The 16,945-nt window shown below is 43.2% G+C and overlaps 1 protein-coding gene across 3 annotated transcripts in view; it reads left to right on the forward strand.

The window, feature by feature from the left end:
- The first annotated feature begins 269 nt into the window (after nucleotides 1-269).
- The window catches only part of ABHD5 (abhydrolase domain containing 5, lysophosphatidic acid acyltransferase), a 31,517-nt gene continuing 14,841 nt past the window's right edge, over nucleotides 270-16,945 (forward strand). The window contains exon 1 of one of the 3 annotated variants that reach the window (XM_061996845.1): nucleotides 270-442. In XM_061996845.1, the coding sequence (XP_061852829.1) occupies nucleotides 318-442 (125 nt within the window). In that variant the 5' untranslated portion in view covers nucleotides 270-317. The other 2 variants (XM_061996848.1, XM_061996846.1) reach the window with 2 other exon arrangements.

Genomic DNA, 16,945 nt, shown 5'->3' on the forward strand with positions numbered 1-16,945 from the left:
GCCGCTGGCGGCTGCGAAGCGCCCGGGGCCGCCTCCCCTGTGAAGGCGCCTAGCCTTGTCCCGCGCCCTCACGCCACCGCGGCGGCCCTGCCCCGGCCTGGCCTGGCCTGGCCTTCACGGCGCCCCGGCCCTGCTCGGCCGCCAGCCCCAGCGGCCGCTCGGGGGCGCGCGGGCACGGCATGGCACGGCCCTCCCCCGCCCGCGGACGCAGGCTGGCACGGCGCCCTCCCCGGCCGGCCGCGCCGCTCCACTGCGTGGGAGGCCGCCGCGGGAATGACGCAGGCGGCGGGCGGGCAGGCGGGAGGGAGGAGCCCGTGATGGCCGGTGCTGGTGCCGTCGCGCTGTCCCTCGCTACATTGCCGGCCGTCGCTGCCCCTGCTCCGCTGCCAGCTCCCGGCCGCCGTGCCGCCGCCATGGCCGAGGAGGAGACTTCCAGCGAAGGGTGAGTGGAGCCGGCCCGAGGTGACCCTCGTCCTCCCCATAGGTGCCCTCGGTGGGGAGGAGGAAGCCTACAGGACCGCCCCGGCCATACCTTGCCGCTGCAGGCTTGGCTCGCCCGCCTCTTTCCGCGGCTGCCGTGTTCCTCCACAGTTCCGTACGAGCAGGTACGCTGCTGGGAGGCCGGCGTTGGCCAACCCCGTGCCGCGGGGCCAGCGGCCAGTGGGCTCGCCGCCCCGCAGGGCCGGCCATATGGCTGCCGTGCTCGGCTCCTGCATCGCCTCTCCTCTGCTCTTAGGGTACGGGCACGCTGTCTGCCATTTTTCCCTTGCCGCACCGCCCGCCTTCCTGCTATGGCTGCCTCATGTTTGTACGGCGCGTCCTCGAGTCAGGCGCCTGGCAGGTTTTGCCACCAGCTCCGTACAAGCCCCGTAGCACCACGGCTTTGCCTTCTGCAAGCGAGCTTCGCAGCTCCTGGCCTGGTGGTGTCATTGCACGCCTGCTCACATGTATACATACACATTTCACTATCGTCTTTGCTTTGCTGTATGTACACACTCTTGTTATCACGCTTCCTTTGCACACTTTGCTGCAGTCCAGTACGCAGCTGTCTGTATAAGCTGCTCCCTCGTGCTTCTGTGTGCCTTAGATTTTACCAGTGCATGCAAATACTCCAATCTTCCCATTTCATCTGTTCTATGCTTTCACTTAGATGTAGAGCACACAGTGAGACTTGTCACCAGTTCTTCATCATTCTTCTGTGTAATTCTTGATACAATTAGGAGATGAGAACACCTTAAATTACAAACATATATGCTGTTGCTCTAACTTTTCTTTTTTTAGTACTGTACTCCAACCTCATCTATAGCTACCTCTGACAACCTTTCCTTTCACTATCCCAAGCCATTCACAACTACCGAAATAAGTCCTCTGGGATAAATTATCCTCTGTGTTAACATAGATCCCTAATACTTGTTGGTAACTACTTACACCCTCGATATATGGCTTCATTATAGCTATTAATCACTCTTCTGTGTGAAATTACATAGTTACATATGATTTGTCTGTGTACATTTAAATGTTCCATAATAACCATGTTATTAATTGGTGGTCTGCTCTTCTTTCACATATTCTTTACTTGTGTATGCCTTCTCATACCTTGTCTTTCAGTGTAGGTTTTATTTCCTGTTGTATGTTTCAGCCTCCAGTACAATCTGTTCTTACAGCCTTCCATTACCCTTAGATATATTGTCTGCCTTCCTTTATCACGCTATGGATTAGTACAGTCATTCCATCTCTGAGTCTGTTTGCCAAACATAGTTAATAAGTCAGCATTATGCACATCTCCCAGATTGTTCCAACATGTTTGGTGGTTCTAGTCCCAAAAATGATCTGTCAAGACACATCTGTCTGTTCTCTTGTCATGCATGTGCGTTATCCCCTCTGTCAGATGTGTAAACATGCTTTGTATGCACTGTTTACATGAATTTTTCCTATTTCTCCTTTAAATTGTGGTGTATCTCATTGCTGATTGCCTGACCCTCAAAAACTCATTTCTTATGTTTTCTTCTCCATGTCTTTTCTCTCATAATTTAGTCTTGTGTTATTTTGAGAAATTCTACTTAAAATTCTTTAGCCACATGCATGAAAACCATGCTAAGCTTGCTTTCATGACTTCATGTCAAGGATGTTGCTGTTTGCATGTTGTCGTATTATGTGTCCATTTTGTTATCTTTCAAAACTACTTACATTGTCAGTCTTGTTCTTTTTTTTAGTTCTTGTTCCAACTTCTGGTTTTGGTATTTCATCTTAGATACTTTGCTGCTCTGTCAGCTCAATTTGACCAGAACTGGACTGTCCAGGGAATTTGGAAAAGCTATTATGTCTTTATTATTGTGTATACACAACATTCTCTTTTCAAGTATAAACTTCAAAGGCTTTCCTTTCAAAGCCACCTCAAAGCTTCCCTATGCCATTTTGTCTGCTCTGTAACTCTGCACACTCTTCCTTTCCTCAAACTTAAAACAGCTTTTCAAAATAATCTCCACCTTCTGCAGCATTACCCTTTTGAAACCATGGTCCCCTTCATGGTTCTGTGTTCTTTCTGACCCCATTCACATTCATAAAATACATGTAATTTGCAAAAGCCTCTTGGTGATAATTTATGGGTTTTCTAAGTAAGAGTCTTAAAATAGCCATGCCTCAACCTGTTTTGTTTGTGTGTTCATTCAGCGCATTAGCCCGAACTGTATTAGCTGTCTGGTTTGATCACACGGAGTGCTGAGTGCTGCTGGGACGGTGCCAGGCGCCCTCAACTTCAGCAGCCTGTCAGGACTGTGGGATGGTAACACTAGATGATCTGGACATAGGCTAAATTTTCAAAAGGATTATGACAAGTTCCTCATCATGGTTTACTCATCTGGGTAGCTTTTAAAAGGAGATTGATTTTTTTAAGGACATTGTCAGTGTCCCCCTTCTGAGCAATCAGGATATTTGATGTGAAATCTTTGAGAGTACCCCCCCCCCCCAATTCTCTAAAGACTTCTAAGAACAAAATCTCATCCTTCTTTTCCATCCATTCACAAAGTACCTTAGCTTTGATAAAATGTTACTGCGACAGGTTGTTAGTGCTTTTGTTGGTCTGTTTCTAACAATAGTCAAAATTAGCATTTCTTCATCTTTTCAAGTTGAGCACAGCTTGGTACCCAGCAGAAATTTATAAATAAGTGATTAGATTTAAAACTCTGGGACAGTGAGAGGAAGAGTTACAAATTTTTGCTTGATTTTTTTTGCTCATCTGGGTTTTAAAGCAAACTGAGCAGGTAGAGTGCTGAAAGCAGGGTCCTACTTTTGTTTATGAGGAGAGGCTATTTATAAGGGCCTTTCTTGTAGCACAGGTAACACCCAGCAGGTCTGGGACCTACAACTCGCATTTTTAAAGAGCGAGACACAAGTGCAGTGTGATAAGCTCATGTAGGAAAAGGTCAAAGGATGTTTTCCTCCTGTTTTCTGACTTTGTATTTTTGACTAACAGGGTTATGTCAGTTGTAGCTTTGGCACTTAATGGCTTTTCTGTTATATTTGTGTATTCTTCTGGAAGTATGTATATGAGCAGCTTTTCACAAGTTTATAAGATTGTTTCAAACAATTTTCCTGTCCTTATACGCATTTGGGAATGGAAAGTCTGCAACAATCAGGAAAATCTGTCTTCTCCCCTTAGAGACTCACAGAAGTGATGGAAAAATAGCCCCTGTTATATTTTGCCATCTTCTCATTCTGGTGGCAAAAGAAAGATGGTCATAGCAGTGTGGCTGTGGCCCTGTCCCTGGACAAGGAAGAATCTCATCTAAATGCCCCCATGAGAGGCTTAATTAAATGCTATGGGATATAAAACAGTAATGTTCCTCTTTTTCCAGCTGGCATACATAAGCAAACATTATGGAAAAAGGTTAAATACAAATAATGCAGCTACATAGAAGTAGATTGCTCCGTGCTTTGTACTTGGTTTTCACTACTCACGTTGCCTTGCTTATGAGTATTCTTGACTTAGGACAGAGGTTCAGAGAAGACTTTGCTGTTTGTTAGGTTTTTTTTCATTTACTTCTCTCATTTCACACATGGGATTTTTAGATTTCAGGTAGACCTATTTCTGCATTTTTTGTACCACTTTTCAAGCTCCTACAGCTTAGCATGAAATCAAATGACAGAATTCCTGGCAAGAATACATCTTTGGTTGGTATTCGTTCATGAGGTGACAGTGAGGCCCTTGAACTTTCTTTCACAGTTTAAAAATAAAGCAAGTAAAGTTAGGGCATCCCTTGTATTTCATTTATAAGTTCCAGCAAATCCATTTGTGATTTTTCAGATAAATAATTACAAAAACCTTAGGAATTATGGTTCATAAGGGAGATTGCCTTAGGAGTCATGATCTAGAGGTTTAAATGCCTCAGGCTGGGCATGTAATAGGCTGAGTGTTTTTTCTCCACTGTTTCTGAAGCTTTTTCTTGTATTAGACGGTAGGAAGAAAGGTGCTACTGACATGTTCCAGAGATGCTGTGGAAGGTTTCCTCTTCTCTTTGGGCAGCAGAACATCCTTTCAGTTGCTGTTTTCCAGTGGCCTATGGAAAAGCTGGTTGTCACCTTTGGTGAAGCGGCATTCAAGTGCGTGTGCAGGTGATCTCATGGTGTGTGTACTTCACACTTCACGTGTGCACTACGTGGACATGAATTCTTAGACATGCTGTCACTAGAGAACAGACACTTCAGGTGTCTGACCTGAGGGTTTCCACTGCCTTTCTTAGAAGAGCACGCTCTTCTGCAGTGATTACCTGGCCATATCATCTGCTGTAACAGAAATCCCCCGTAAAGAAACCCAACAATCTGACTAGATTTATCAGCCATCCAACTCAAGTCTTTAAAGCAAAATATGGGAAGTGGAGGGAGGAATACAGTAGTTATGTAGCAACTTTTAATTTACCTTCAAGATGTTAGTGGTGGAGCATAAGGCAGGTTAAAGAGGCAGTGTTAGACAGTCTGCTACTAATTGTGTGGGTCAAGTGGAAACTTTCCAGATATCAAGCAAAGACTCTACTACAAAAGTTGTCAAAGTAGGATTAAGGTACTTCGGAGTGAGTGAGGTTATAGCTCCAGTAGAAATTAAAGTGGAGTTAAAATTAAATCCAGAGGGGCAACTAGCTGTGGGGTTGCCATAGTGTTGGTGACTATGGGTCATTGGAGAATGCAAACTTTAGCCAGTATTGCATGCATTTGAGGATGTGAAAAGTTTTTTTTGGAGCCTGCTGAGGGGCTAGTAGTCCCAGTTAGGGACCTACCCCTCCAAAAGGGAGAGTGTCTGTGTCAGGAGGGTCTCTGACTTTTCTGAACTTTTATAGGAGAACCTAAACAACTTTCCCAACTGATAAATTATTGAAGCAACTTTTCCTTCCTATATAATGGTTTCTTAAGATTGCCTGTTGGGGAAGTTTTCTCATGTTTCATAACTTTGGAGTATGTCTTGCAACTCTGACATTCTTTCTGGATGTTTTTCTGCATGGTTTGTATTGACAGCCAAAGAGGGCATGGGAGGAAAGGTGTCTGCATTTGTATTGACTTGGAAAGATCCAGATGAGAAGCTAAACAGCAGGAGAGAGGTCAGTGGAGGAGAGAGATTTGTGAGTCAGTGAGGCTGTAAGGGAATGAGGTCAGTCTGGAATAAGGTTAAGAGGGTAAAAGAGAAGGATTTTAAGTAACACCAAGAAAACATGATGGGGAATGGTGGAGGAGTAACGTGCTTTGAATGACTTGTAATAGAAAACTCAGGATCATATTGAAAGGAGAGCAAGATACAGGCTTAAAAATGCTTTCTGTAAAAAGAAAAAGTGAGACCACGTATTGCCATTAACAAAGTCCACTCATACTAATGTGTGGAAGAGAAAGGTATTGCAGTGAGGAATAAAAAAAAAAATGGGATAAGTTAGTACTAGCATAGTACCAACAGGTGTACACTGCAAATGCTTTCTGTCAAGGAAGTGTAAGCAGTCTTAAAAATACGTGCACTTAGGTTTCCCAAGAAGTTGAAATGAGACTAGGTAGCCCAAAATATTGAATACCAGTACTTGATATATAGGTAACAGTTGCCGCAGGTGACTGTGATTAAGGAACAGAATGTAGAAGCTGTTCTAATACTCTACAGTGACACAACCTGTCTTCATTGATGCTTGAGTACAAGGGGGGTTTGTACACCATGTTTGAAGATAAGAGAAATAATCCTGTGCTTTATATAGTCTTTTATCTGTTCTTACATGGCTCCTTACAGAAACATGAAAATGTCCATCTCCCGTTTAAGTTGTGATATAAATTGTGCTGAATCATAGAATGGTAGGGGTTGGAAGGGACCTTTAGAGATCATGTAGTCCAACCGCCCTGCAGAAGCAGGTCCACCTAGATCAGGTCGCATAGGAACATGTCCAGGTGGGTCTTGAAGACCTCAAAGGAAGGAGGCTCCACAACCCCTCTGGGCAGCTTGTTCCACTGCTCCGTCACCCTCACGGTGAAATAGTTTTTTCTTGTATTTAAGTGGAACTTTTTGTGTTCCAGCTTCATCCCATTAACCCTTGTCCTGTTGCTAGCTACTATAGAGAAAAGGGATGTCCCAACCTCCTGACACCCACCCTTTAGATATTTATAAATGTTAATAAGATCTCCCCTCAATCTCCTCCAGACTAAACAGCCCCAGCTCCCACAGCCTTTCCTCATATGAAAGATGTTCCAGTCCCCTGATCATCTTAGTGGCCCTGTGCTGGACTCTCTCCAGCACTTCCCTGTCCCTCTTGAGCTGAGGAGCCCAGAACTGGACATAGGACTCCAGATGAGGCCTCACCAGGGCAGAGTAGAGGATGAGAAGAACCTCCCTTGACCTGCTGGCCCCACTCTTCTTGATGCATCCCAGGATGCCATTGGCCTTCTTGGCCACGAGGGCACATTGCTGGCTCATATTTAGCTGATTATCAATCAGGACTCCCAGATCTCTCTCTGCAGAGCTGCTCTTCAGCAGTTCGACCCCCAGCCTGTCCTGGTTCATGGGGTTATTCCTTCCCAGATACAGGACTCTGCACTTGTCCTTGTTGAACCTCATGAGGTTCCTCTCTGCCCAACTCTAATACAGCTCCCCTCTTTCCTCTCCTCTGCCTGTTTATCTCTGTGGGCTTCCATACCTGGTCCGTAGTTGCTAATACACTTTTTCTCTAGATTGTGTTTGATTTTTAGCTTTTAAATCAAAATATAAAATAATGGGTTGTCCTGGGTTTGGCTGCGATAGAGTCAGTTTTCGCAAGAAGCTGGGATGGGACACAGCTGGTACAGCTGACAATAACCAATGGCTGTAGCTGAGGGGTATTCAATACCACAGGATGTCATGGCCAGTATATAAAACTAGGAGAGCTGACTGGGAGTGGGGAAAAGGGACTCACACCTCAGGGACAGGCTGGGGCATTGTGTTCTGGGTGGTGAGCAATTGCATTGTGTGTCACTGGCTTCATATACTCTAGTGTTATTGTTATTATTTTTTTTTTCCTTGTGTTGTCCTATTAAACTGTCCTTATCTCAATCCATGAGCTTTTACCTCTGTCTTCTAATTCTCCTCTCTATCCATGGAGAGCGGTGTGAGCGAGCAGCTGCATATGCTTAGTTACCAGCTAGGCCTAAACCATGACAGTCCTTTTGGTGCCCAACCTGAGGCCCAAAAAGTTGAGGTAACAACAGATCTGACCAGAGTGTGATAAAACAAATTCGTTGTAAATACTTCTCACCTTAGTTAAATAGTCACTGGTCACAATGTTGGTTTATTTGTTCACATGGTGGTGGTATGTAAATTCCTATATGCACTATGTGTTCCCTGCGGTGATGTTTTATCACCTCTGGGAGAGGGATGGGGATTATTATTTTGCTGTACTGATGATGTTGACTTATGATATGATTACATCACTGGTCATGAAGTCAGGCTGGTGTTTGTATACAGCATTGTTGCCATGTCCATACCTTGGGTGCCCTCTCTTGGAATTAATTAGTAATCGCACCCAATCTATGGGGAAGGGGAGGCGAGGAGGAGTATTTCCTCCCACTCCTGTCACCTCCCCTTCTCCTTCAAGCTAATTACCATGGCTTTGAAGAATTTTGAATATCCTTGGTATTTTCAAGCCAGCATGTTCTTGTTACTATGTCTCTTGAATGTGTTTCAGGTCTTTTTAAGGATTACAAACCTGTTTTTTAAGAATACCACACAGAGATGTGCCCCAAGGCTAGGTGGTCATGGGTGGCATGGTGTGTGGGAGAATGTGGGCAGGTGTCTAGAGAACTCCTCATCTGCAATGGCTTGGAACTTCAGTCCCAAAGAACTACAGGACTCTGATCAAGTGATAGAATATTCAAAAGGATAATGCTGTGGCTATTCAAAAGAGGCACAGCTTGCTGCACTGTACTAGGCCCTGGCCATTATCTAGCAAACACTGTTCAACATTTTGCAGCACCCTTACGGGGAAGGGAGGGAAAACAGACCAACAGGCACTACTGCTATTCCAGCCCTCATGACATGCAGCTGTCCTGACCCCAGTAACCAGCATAGCATCTGAGCCAGAAAACCAACCTGTGTCGGTGTCAGTTGCCTCTATACAGAAGAAATACACAAAAAAATCAGTTAATTTAGTGAGGGATGGAGGTGAACCAGGGTCATCACAAGAACAGGAGGAAGAGGCAGAACCAGAGATAATCATCCAATCCCTATCCCTGAGTGAACTGTGAGATATGTAACAGGATTTCAGCCACCATCCAGGTGAGCACATTCTTACCTGGCTGCTCTGGTGCTGGGTTAATGGAGCCAGTAGTTTGGAGCTGGGGAGTAGGGAAGCCAAGCAGCTGGAATCCCTGTCTAGGGAAGAAGGCATTGAAAAAGCTATTGGGAAAAAAACCCTACAAGCTCTGGAGATGACTTCGGTTAGGTGTGAGGGAAAGGTATCGTTTTCAGGGAAGATGTCACATGTCACCCGGGCAAGTAGATTAACATGGAGAGACATATCCAACAACTGAGTGAATTAGCCTTGCTGGAGGTGATTTATAATGATCCAGATAATGAGCACTTACCCACAGATGTAGATGAAGTCCAGTGCACAGCACTCTCATGAAAGGAATGTCTGTGAAGTGCACTGCCATTCAGTTCCAACAGATTGGCAGTAATGTCCTGCAAAGAAGGTGAGGGGTAAGCAGACAATGAAGTGGCTGGCCAGCTCCATCAGTACGAAGGAAGCCACCCTTCTTCCTTACGGGCCTGCATCTTGCCTGTGGAGAAACTGACAGACCTGCTAGCCAAAAAACTGTGTCAAGAGTTCCAGGGATTTCAGTATAAGTTCTGCTCCCACCTGTATGTGTCCATATCTCAGCTATTAGGAGCGGGCATTCCTGTGCTCAAGAGAGATCATACAGAAGATGCACACCACTAGGTACCCTGTGGTTTTACCTGTGTGACCATGGAGAGGGCGTGAGGGCGTACCTACCTCAACCCTAGAAGCATGGGTACATGAGTTGCAAGGAAAAATAATCCCAAAAAGGGCATTCTTCCTGCAAAAAATGCTGCTCCAGTTTCCAGTGGGCTGTTCACCAAAACTGAAGAGCTGATCCTACTTCTGATCCTCTTGAAGGGACTTCTGATTCATGTTTATGAAAAGTGAGTAACAAATACTATGTCCAGGATTACAGGAGCCTTGCCTCCAGCCAGGTGGAGGAAAGGGACAGCCAGGTTTATTGGACTACGTGGGAGTACAAAGCACTGCTGCACAATGTAGCCTGGTGTCATCAAGTTACAAAGGGGCAGAACTCATTTGTATTTCTGAAGTTATAGGGGAATCCTAACAGCTAACTGTTTTGGAAGTGAGTCTAACAGGGAATGAGCATCATAAACACCCCATTGTCACTGGCCCAGAGTACCAGTGGGCCTCTGGCATAGCTCTATATTTAGAGATGGAGGAAATTAAACGACTGTCTATCTTGTCCGACCTCTCAGAGGCACCTTCCTCTGTGGGGTTGCTGAGAGTTGAAGAATAGCAGCTGCCAATCAGTACCACAATGGTGCACTGGCAGGATATATCCTTCTGCTGAAGGAGGAGGTGAATCAAACCAGTTTGCAGAAGTGAAGGCCATCCAGATAGCTTTAGACATCACTAGTCAAGGAAGATATCTAGTGCTTTATCTCCACATTGACTCATGGACAGTGGCAAATGCCCTGTGGGGTGGTTGCAGCAATGGAAGTGAGTAACTGGCAATGCAGAGGCAAACACTTCTGGACTGGCCCATTGTGGCAAGGCATTGCTGGCTGGGTAGAGAAGCTAGTTGTCAAAGCATGCCACATAGATGCCCGTATATCTAAGAGTTGGGCCACTGAAGAACGTCAGCAGAACTAGCACATGGATCAGGCTGCTGAGATTGAAATGACTTGGGTGTATTTGGTCTGGCAATGTAAAGGTGAATTATTTATAGCTTGGTAGGCCCATGATACCCCAGGCTATCAAGGAAGAGATGCCACGTATAGATGGTCTTGTGATGGAGGGGTGGACTTGACCATGGACGCTGTGGCACAGGTTATCCATGAATGTGAAACGTGATGCAATCTACCAGCCAAGTATTAAAAGCCTCTGTGGTATGGAGGATGATGGCTAAACATGAGGAGGCCTGTCAGGGTGATTGTATCACTCCCACAAACTCACCAAGGCAAGAGCCATATGCTTACTACAATGGTAGAAGCAACCACCGGATGGATGGAAACATATCCTGTGCCTCAGGCCACTGCCCAGAACACTATTCTAGGCCTTGCAAAGCAAGTCCTATGGTGACGTGGCACCTCAGAAAGGATTGAGTCAGACAGGGAGACTCATTTCTGAAACAACTTCATAGGCATCTGAGCCAAAGAGCATGGCATTGAGTGGGTCTATCACATCCCCCATGATGCACTGGCCTCCAGAAAAATTGAACAATACAATAGACTTCTAAAAATTACACTGAGCGTGATGGGAGTGGGGACCTTCCAACATTGGGATATATATTTAGCAAAAGCCACCTGGTTAGCTAACACTAGAGAATCTACTGTTTGAGCTGGCCTTGCCCAATCATAACTTCCACGTACTGTAGGAGATAAAGTCCCCATAGTGCACATGAAGAATGCATTAAGGAAGACAGTCTGGGTTAGTTCTGCCTTGGACAAAGGCAAACCCATCCATGGAATTGATTTTACTCAAAGACCTAGATGCACTTGGTGGGTGATGTGGAAGGACAAGGAAGTTTGATATATATCTCAAGGGGATTTTATTTTGGGTTAGAATAGCCAGTGAATTAAATTGTATTATGTTAATTACTAAATAACCATGTCATTGTATATCCTCACTACTACAGTTGCTATATGCCCTGTCAATGGTATTTCAGTAAGAATCAGCTAAGACACTGAAGAATTTTGAGAGTGATGCAGTGGTGATGGAACCTGAACTGGCTTCAGCAACCTCTGCCCATCGACATCCTCAAGATAGACATGTTCAGCCCATGGTCTATGGGCAATGGCCACACTAAATACACCAGCTTTGAGGTTTGGGTACAGCATGCAAAAATCCAACACCATACACCATCTCCTTTTCTCTGAAAGACTGTTAAAACAGATGGAGCCTCAAAGTCATGGATTAAATGAACTTAATAGGCATATTAGAGGGAATGATAGCTCTGTGTGTGTATATATCTCAAAGAACGGCAAAGTGGTGGTAGATGGTTGGAAAGTGTAGGATCTGGGCATGACAAAGATGAGATAGAATAAGAGATGGACAATGTCCTGGATTAAGCTAGGATAGAATCTAATTTTCTTGAGAAGCTGGGAGGAGGCACATCCAGGACAGCTGACCTGCACTAGCCAAGGGAATTTTCAATACCGACTCGGGGAGGTGACCAGGAGGAGGAGAGATTGCAGCTCAGGGTCAGGCTGAGCATCAGGTTCTGAGTGGTGAACAATTACATTGTGTGTCACTTGGTTCATATACTCTTTTTTTTTTTTTTAGTATTATTGTTGTTATTGTTTATTATCTCCTTGTGTTGTCTTATCAAACTGTCCTTGTCTCAACCCATGAGGTTTTGATGTTTGTCTTTTAATTTTCCACCCCATCCCATGGCAGGAGGAGTTAGTGAGTGGTTGCATGGTACTTAGTTGCCATCTGAATTTAAACTACTACATGGGTCCTTAAAAAAGATGAAAGAAAATAACCAAGGGCTTGCTTATCTAGTTACCCTTAGCAGTTAGTAAACTATGTTTTTTTAGGGTAAACACCTGTATTTTAGAGTGTGTTCTAAGTTAGGGAAGAAGAGTGAACATTGCTGAAAGCTTGTTAGAATTAGTTAGCTCTGTATTCTGTAGTGTATTTGTGGCCTGACTGCAGAGAAGACTTTGTGACATTTTGAACGGGAATGGGACACTGCCCTTGTTTGTAGATTTGGAACCCATATAGTAGTAAAGACTAATGGGAATAAGTAGTAACTGTACCACCACATCAATGGTTACTTCATTATTGCATGCATGCATGCATAACGTTTTGTTGCATTGAGTGCTAATACAGCTACTTTGTAAACAGTACCAGTGTTGCAGTCTTGAGTGGCAGTCTGCAAATAAGAGCACCTATGGCTGAGGTATAGCATGGGAGGGAGCAAAATTGTAAGTCCTCTCTACTGGTTACTTTACTCAAATGAATTTAAATAACATGGTAAACTTTGATATAACTAAAATAACCAGAAAATGCTCTTTGGTTATGGATTCTAATTCATTATTTGCATTCTCAGGCTATTTTTTAAGTGATAGTCCTGTATAGCTCTGTTAATATAAATAGAGACAGAAATTATCTTCTAAATTTGTACATTAATTATGATGTCAAATGATCTGAACACAGAGTTCAGTATGCAATAAGTATATGGGGAATGCATTGTTTTTACCTCTGACCTAGTGTGGCAATATCCTGCAATAATCTGTTGTGGACTTTTTGTTGGAACAGGACTGGTGAACATTACATTTCCTAGTATTATCTTGCGGAAGTTTTCAAAACATTCTGTTTTAATGTTACTGAAGTATCCAAAAGTTTCACAACGACTAATTGCATGGAACATCTTGGCTTGAACCTTATCTAAATAGAACTTTATGGGCAGGATTATAGGGTCAACTGGGAAAGAAATTGGTTTCCTTTTTAACCCATACACAGCAATGTCATACTTTTTTTTTTGTTGTTGTTGCCTCATGGAACTGGTAAACAGACTTTTATTAAAGGATTGAGGGTTTTTGTTCCCACACTGTATTCCTAATTCTTGCTTCTGGGTCTTGCCTCTTTAGTATGCTCCTCAAAGTCTTTCCCTGAGGATTACAGTATTTTTGGTCTTTTTATGCAATGATTAGAAAGAGGAACATTGAATATTTTTCTTTGGATGTTTATCTACAACTGCCAGAACCAGATATTTGTCCTAGGAACATCTTGTTCAAATTTTTGTGATTACTACATCTGATTTCTACTGTACATGCAGAAGTTCTGCCCCTAGATAATGCAGCCTTTGCAATAACAGTTACTGTACAAGTGTGTGCTTGAATGATTCTCAGAAAACTGAAGGGCTAAAGAGCATGTTGTACTTTGAGGATGGGAATGAAGGACTACGACTCTTTAAATTGTTTATGCTCTTTAAAGTTCTCATGAAACTGTATCCTGAGCCTTGTTCCTGAGGTGTCTCTGCCCAGTTAAATCTAGACTGACTGAGGTCATTATTGTATGTTACTGTCAGTGGCAGCTCTGACTTAAAAGCTTGCTGTCCTCCACCTTGCCTTGCTAGTCCTTTGTTCCACCTTTGTTAGCCCATAGGTCTGCTGTTTAACTGCTCGGTTTCCATGTATCTGGATCTCTGCAATTATCTGGTTTAAAATATAGTTCCTTTAAAGCAGAATCCTTTCTCAAATCTGATGGAGTAGCCACAAAATAGCTGAAAAAGGTGGGAATAGTATGCATTTAGATCTGATCAGCTGTAGTGAGGATGGCCTGAGATTCAGGCATTGTATCACTCAATTTACCACATACCAACATCAGTAGAACAAAGAAGTAGAATGCTTGGATTTCCATGCAGACTTCTCTGTGTGTTTTATCTTTTTCATCTTAAAAATTGGTTTTCCTTGACTAACAGACTATTAACTGTGGTCAGCTACTCCTGTCAGAAGTATTGTTTCAGGTTATTACCTCCAACCTTGAAATTTAGTAAGCAAAAATAGCATTTGCACTGAAAACACGGTGACGTTGCCGATGGAAGAAACCATATCCCACTTGCCTCTTAGGCTTTGTGTAGACTGTGTGTAGCTGATGCTGAGGAAAATGCAGAAAACTTTCAGTAAACATGCATTTCCACTGATCCTCTTTTTTAAAACCAAAAAAAAAGGTAAAAGAAAAAAAAGAAGATAATGAAAAGGGTGAAAGGGTATCATCTCTTTTGAGTGCTGCTTATGGATTAATGATAATATTTGAGTATTTAGGATTTGTTTTGCTAAAACACTGAGCGCTCTAAACTTAGTTCATCAGAACACTTAAGTATATGACTAGTTTCAATGAAGTACAGTGCTTAAGTGTTTTTATGTGATGGGATTACATGAGACCTTAGAAGAGTGAGCCTCATGATGCTTATCGTATTTAGATTGCAACACACCAGCAGTTCTGAATTCCTTTGCTAGCAGAGTACTTCAAAAATACTTTATGCAGAAACGGGATGAGAGATTCTGAGTTGTCTCTCCATTACTTTACACTTGGTTTTCTGTTACAGGGCACGATTCTTGTAATTTGAGTCTGTCTTGAGCTGATGGATACTTGTAACTGCCATGTAACCCCTTAAAATCACAATGCCACTCCTCTTGGTGCTGAGCAGAAACAGTACAACAAATTCTCTGCATTAATTTTGTATTTCCTTCCTTATAGATAGCTGAAATTAATTCCAAGTCAAGACAGAAAAGGGTTAGGGTTTTTGAAAGATCATCTTGATTCTAGTAAGATTTCAGGGCAAAGGATAAAGCTTGAAATGATTTACCAGTTCACTCGGTGTTTCAGCCTTTAAGTTTTTCAGCTTGTTCTCTAAAACCTTGGTAGTTTGGCACAAATTCAATTAAAGATATTAAATACAATCATTTGCTGCGAGCAAGTCAGAATCAGATATTCAACTCTGTTGTGCATGCGTTATGTTCCTGCAATCCTTTGCCTGTGAGTTATTGTGTAACTGTTGTATACCCAGAGCTCCAGCTTCCCTACCAATGTCACTTAAAAGTACAAACAATCTTCATGACAGGAAAGTGTACTCTCCATACTTCTGTCACTGATGCACGTTTCAGCTCAACATGGGGAAATAACATCTATTGAATTATTTTAAGCTTAACGCATCTTGTATGCTGTGCATACATACAGCTCTAGTGTAAGTAAATTGTAAGCCTGAAAAGTGAATGAGCTGCGCATTCTACTGAAATTCTGCTGAATGTTTGTTGAAGATCTTTATATGGTAGAGCTTCATTTATTAAATCCACATTGCAAGCCAGAAATCAGATTATTCAGTTCTTTGAGTTCGTACCTCAGCGTTACAATAGATGTTTTCAATTCTTCACTAAGATTTGGTGAGCTTTTTGTGGAGTATGTCAAATTTGTAACTGGCTACAGATCCATCAGTTGTCTTGCGTATAAATAGTTCTCACCAAGGCAAACAGAATTAATCTGACAGAAAGGTAGTTACCTATTTGCCACATTCTTCATTTGATTTGACCTAGTTAGTGAAAGATGATGGGTGGGTCAGGTTCACTATGCCTCTGCCTCTACTTGATTCTCAATTCTTTTGAAAGTTACCCTTGGGCAATTTAATCTGGACTGTGACAGCAAGTTCTTGATTCAAATTAATATTCAAGCAGCTAAGGAGAGGCAGTATTATTCTTAGTTACATTTTACAGGATGTTAAACTGGGGCAAGTCTTCTTTCTGTAGTGCCGGGTCAGGACCAGGGGTAACAGCTACAAGCTGGAACACAGGAAGTTCCACTGGAACATGACGAGACACTTCTTCCCTGGGAGGGTGAGGGAGCCCTGGCACAGGCTGCCCAGGGAGGGTGTGGAGTCTCCTTCTCTGGAAGTTTTCAAAACCTGTGTGGACGTGTTCTTGTGTGACCTGATTGAGGTGGACCTGCTTGAGCAGAGGGGTTGGACTGGACGATCTCTAGAGGTCCCTTCAACCCCTACCTTTCTGTGATTCTGTGAAATTATTCTTTAGTCCTTAGGTGTCTAAAGATAATAATTTCATTATTACCATTGTTATTTTATTTGTTTATATTTATTTATTTTTATCCTTACATATGCTTAGAGGCAGGGACACAGGACACCAGCTCCAAGCAGCCAGTGTGTTAGGGCCCAGCTGGTAGCATTGCCCCTGTACATGCTGGTTGCAGCTCCACGTTATCTGATATCTGTGTCCCTTTTATTTTCACTACCTATTTCTGTATTACAGTAGCATAGGCTGCTGATGGTCTCAGTAATCTAGCCTCACTCTAATCACCTTGACTTTCTCCATATCTAAGGTGTTTCAGTGGGTGTCTTTCCTTCACCTTCTGGTCTCCTGCCCCGTATGTGTTGCAAGGAGTGTGAAGATCTTTTGGCAGAGAGAGTGACCCCTTTGAATTCTGGCATGTCAGCTGCCCCCAGCACCTGCTGGGCTCTGATTTTTCTGGCCTCCAGTACTGAGGTGGCTGTGAAAAGTGTAACTTACCCCAAATAGGAGATGTGAGGAAGCACTCTAAAGGCATGCGCTGCCCTATTAATTATTGCCTGTTTTAGTGTGGATATGCGCACTGGTTTATGTTACTGAATGGATAGAAATGAATATACAGGTTAAATTCCAGTAGTTATGCACCTTGGTAATTTGACATATAACGCCAATGTGCACAATCACTAT

Source organism: Colius striatus, chromosome 5 (assembly GCF_028858725.1).
Source record: "Colius striatus isolate bColStr4 chromosome 5, bColStr4.1.hap1, whole genome shotgun sequence".
In the NCBI taxonomy this organism is placed as follows: Eukaryota; Metazoa; Chordata; class Aves; order Coliiformes; family Coliidae; genus Colius; species Colius striatus.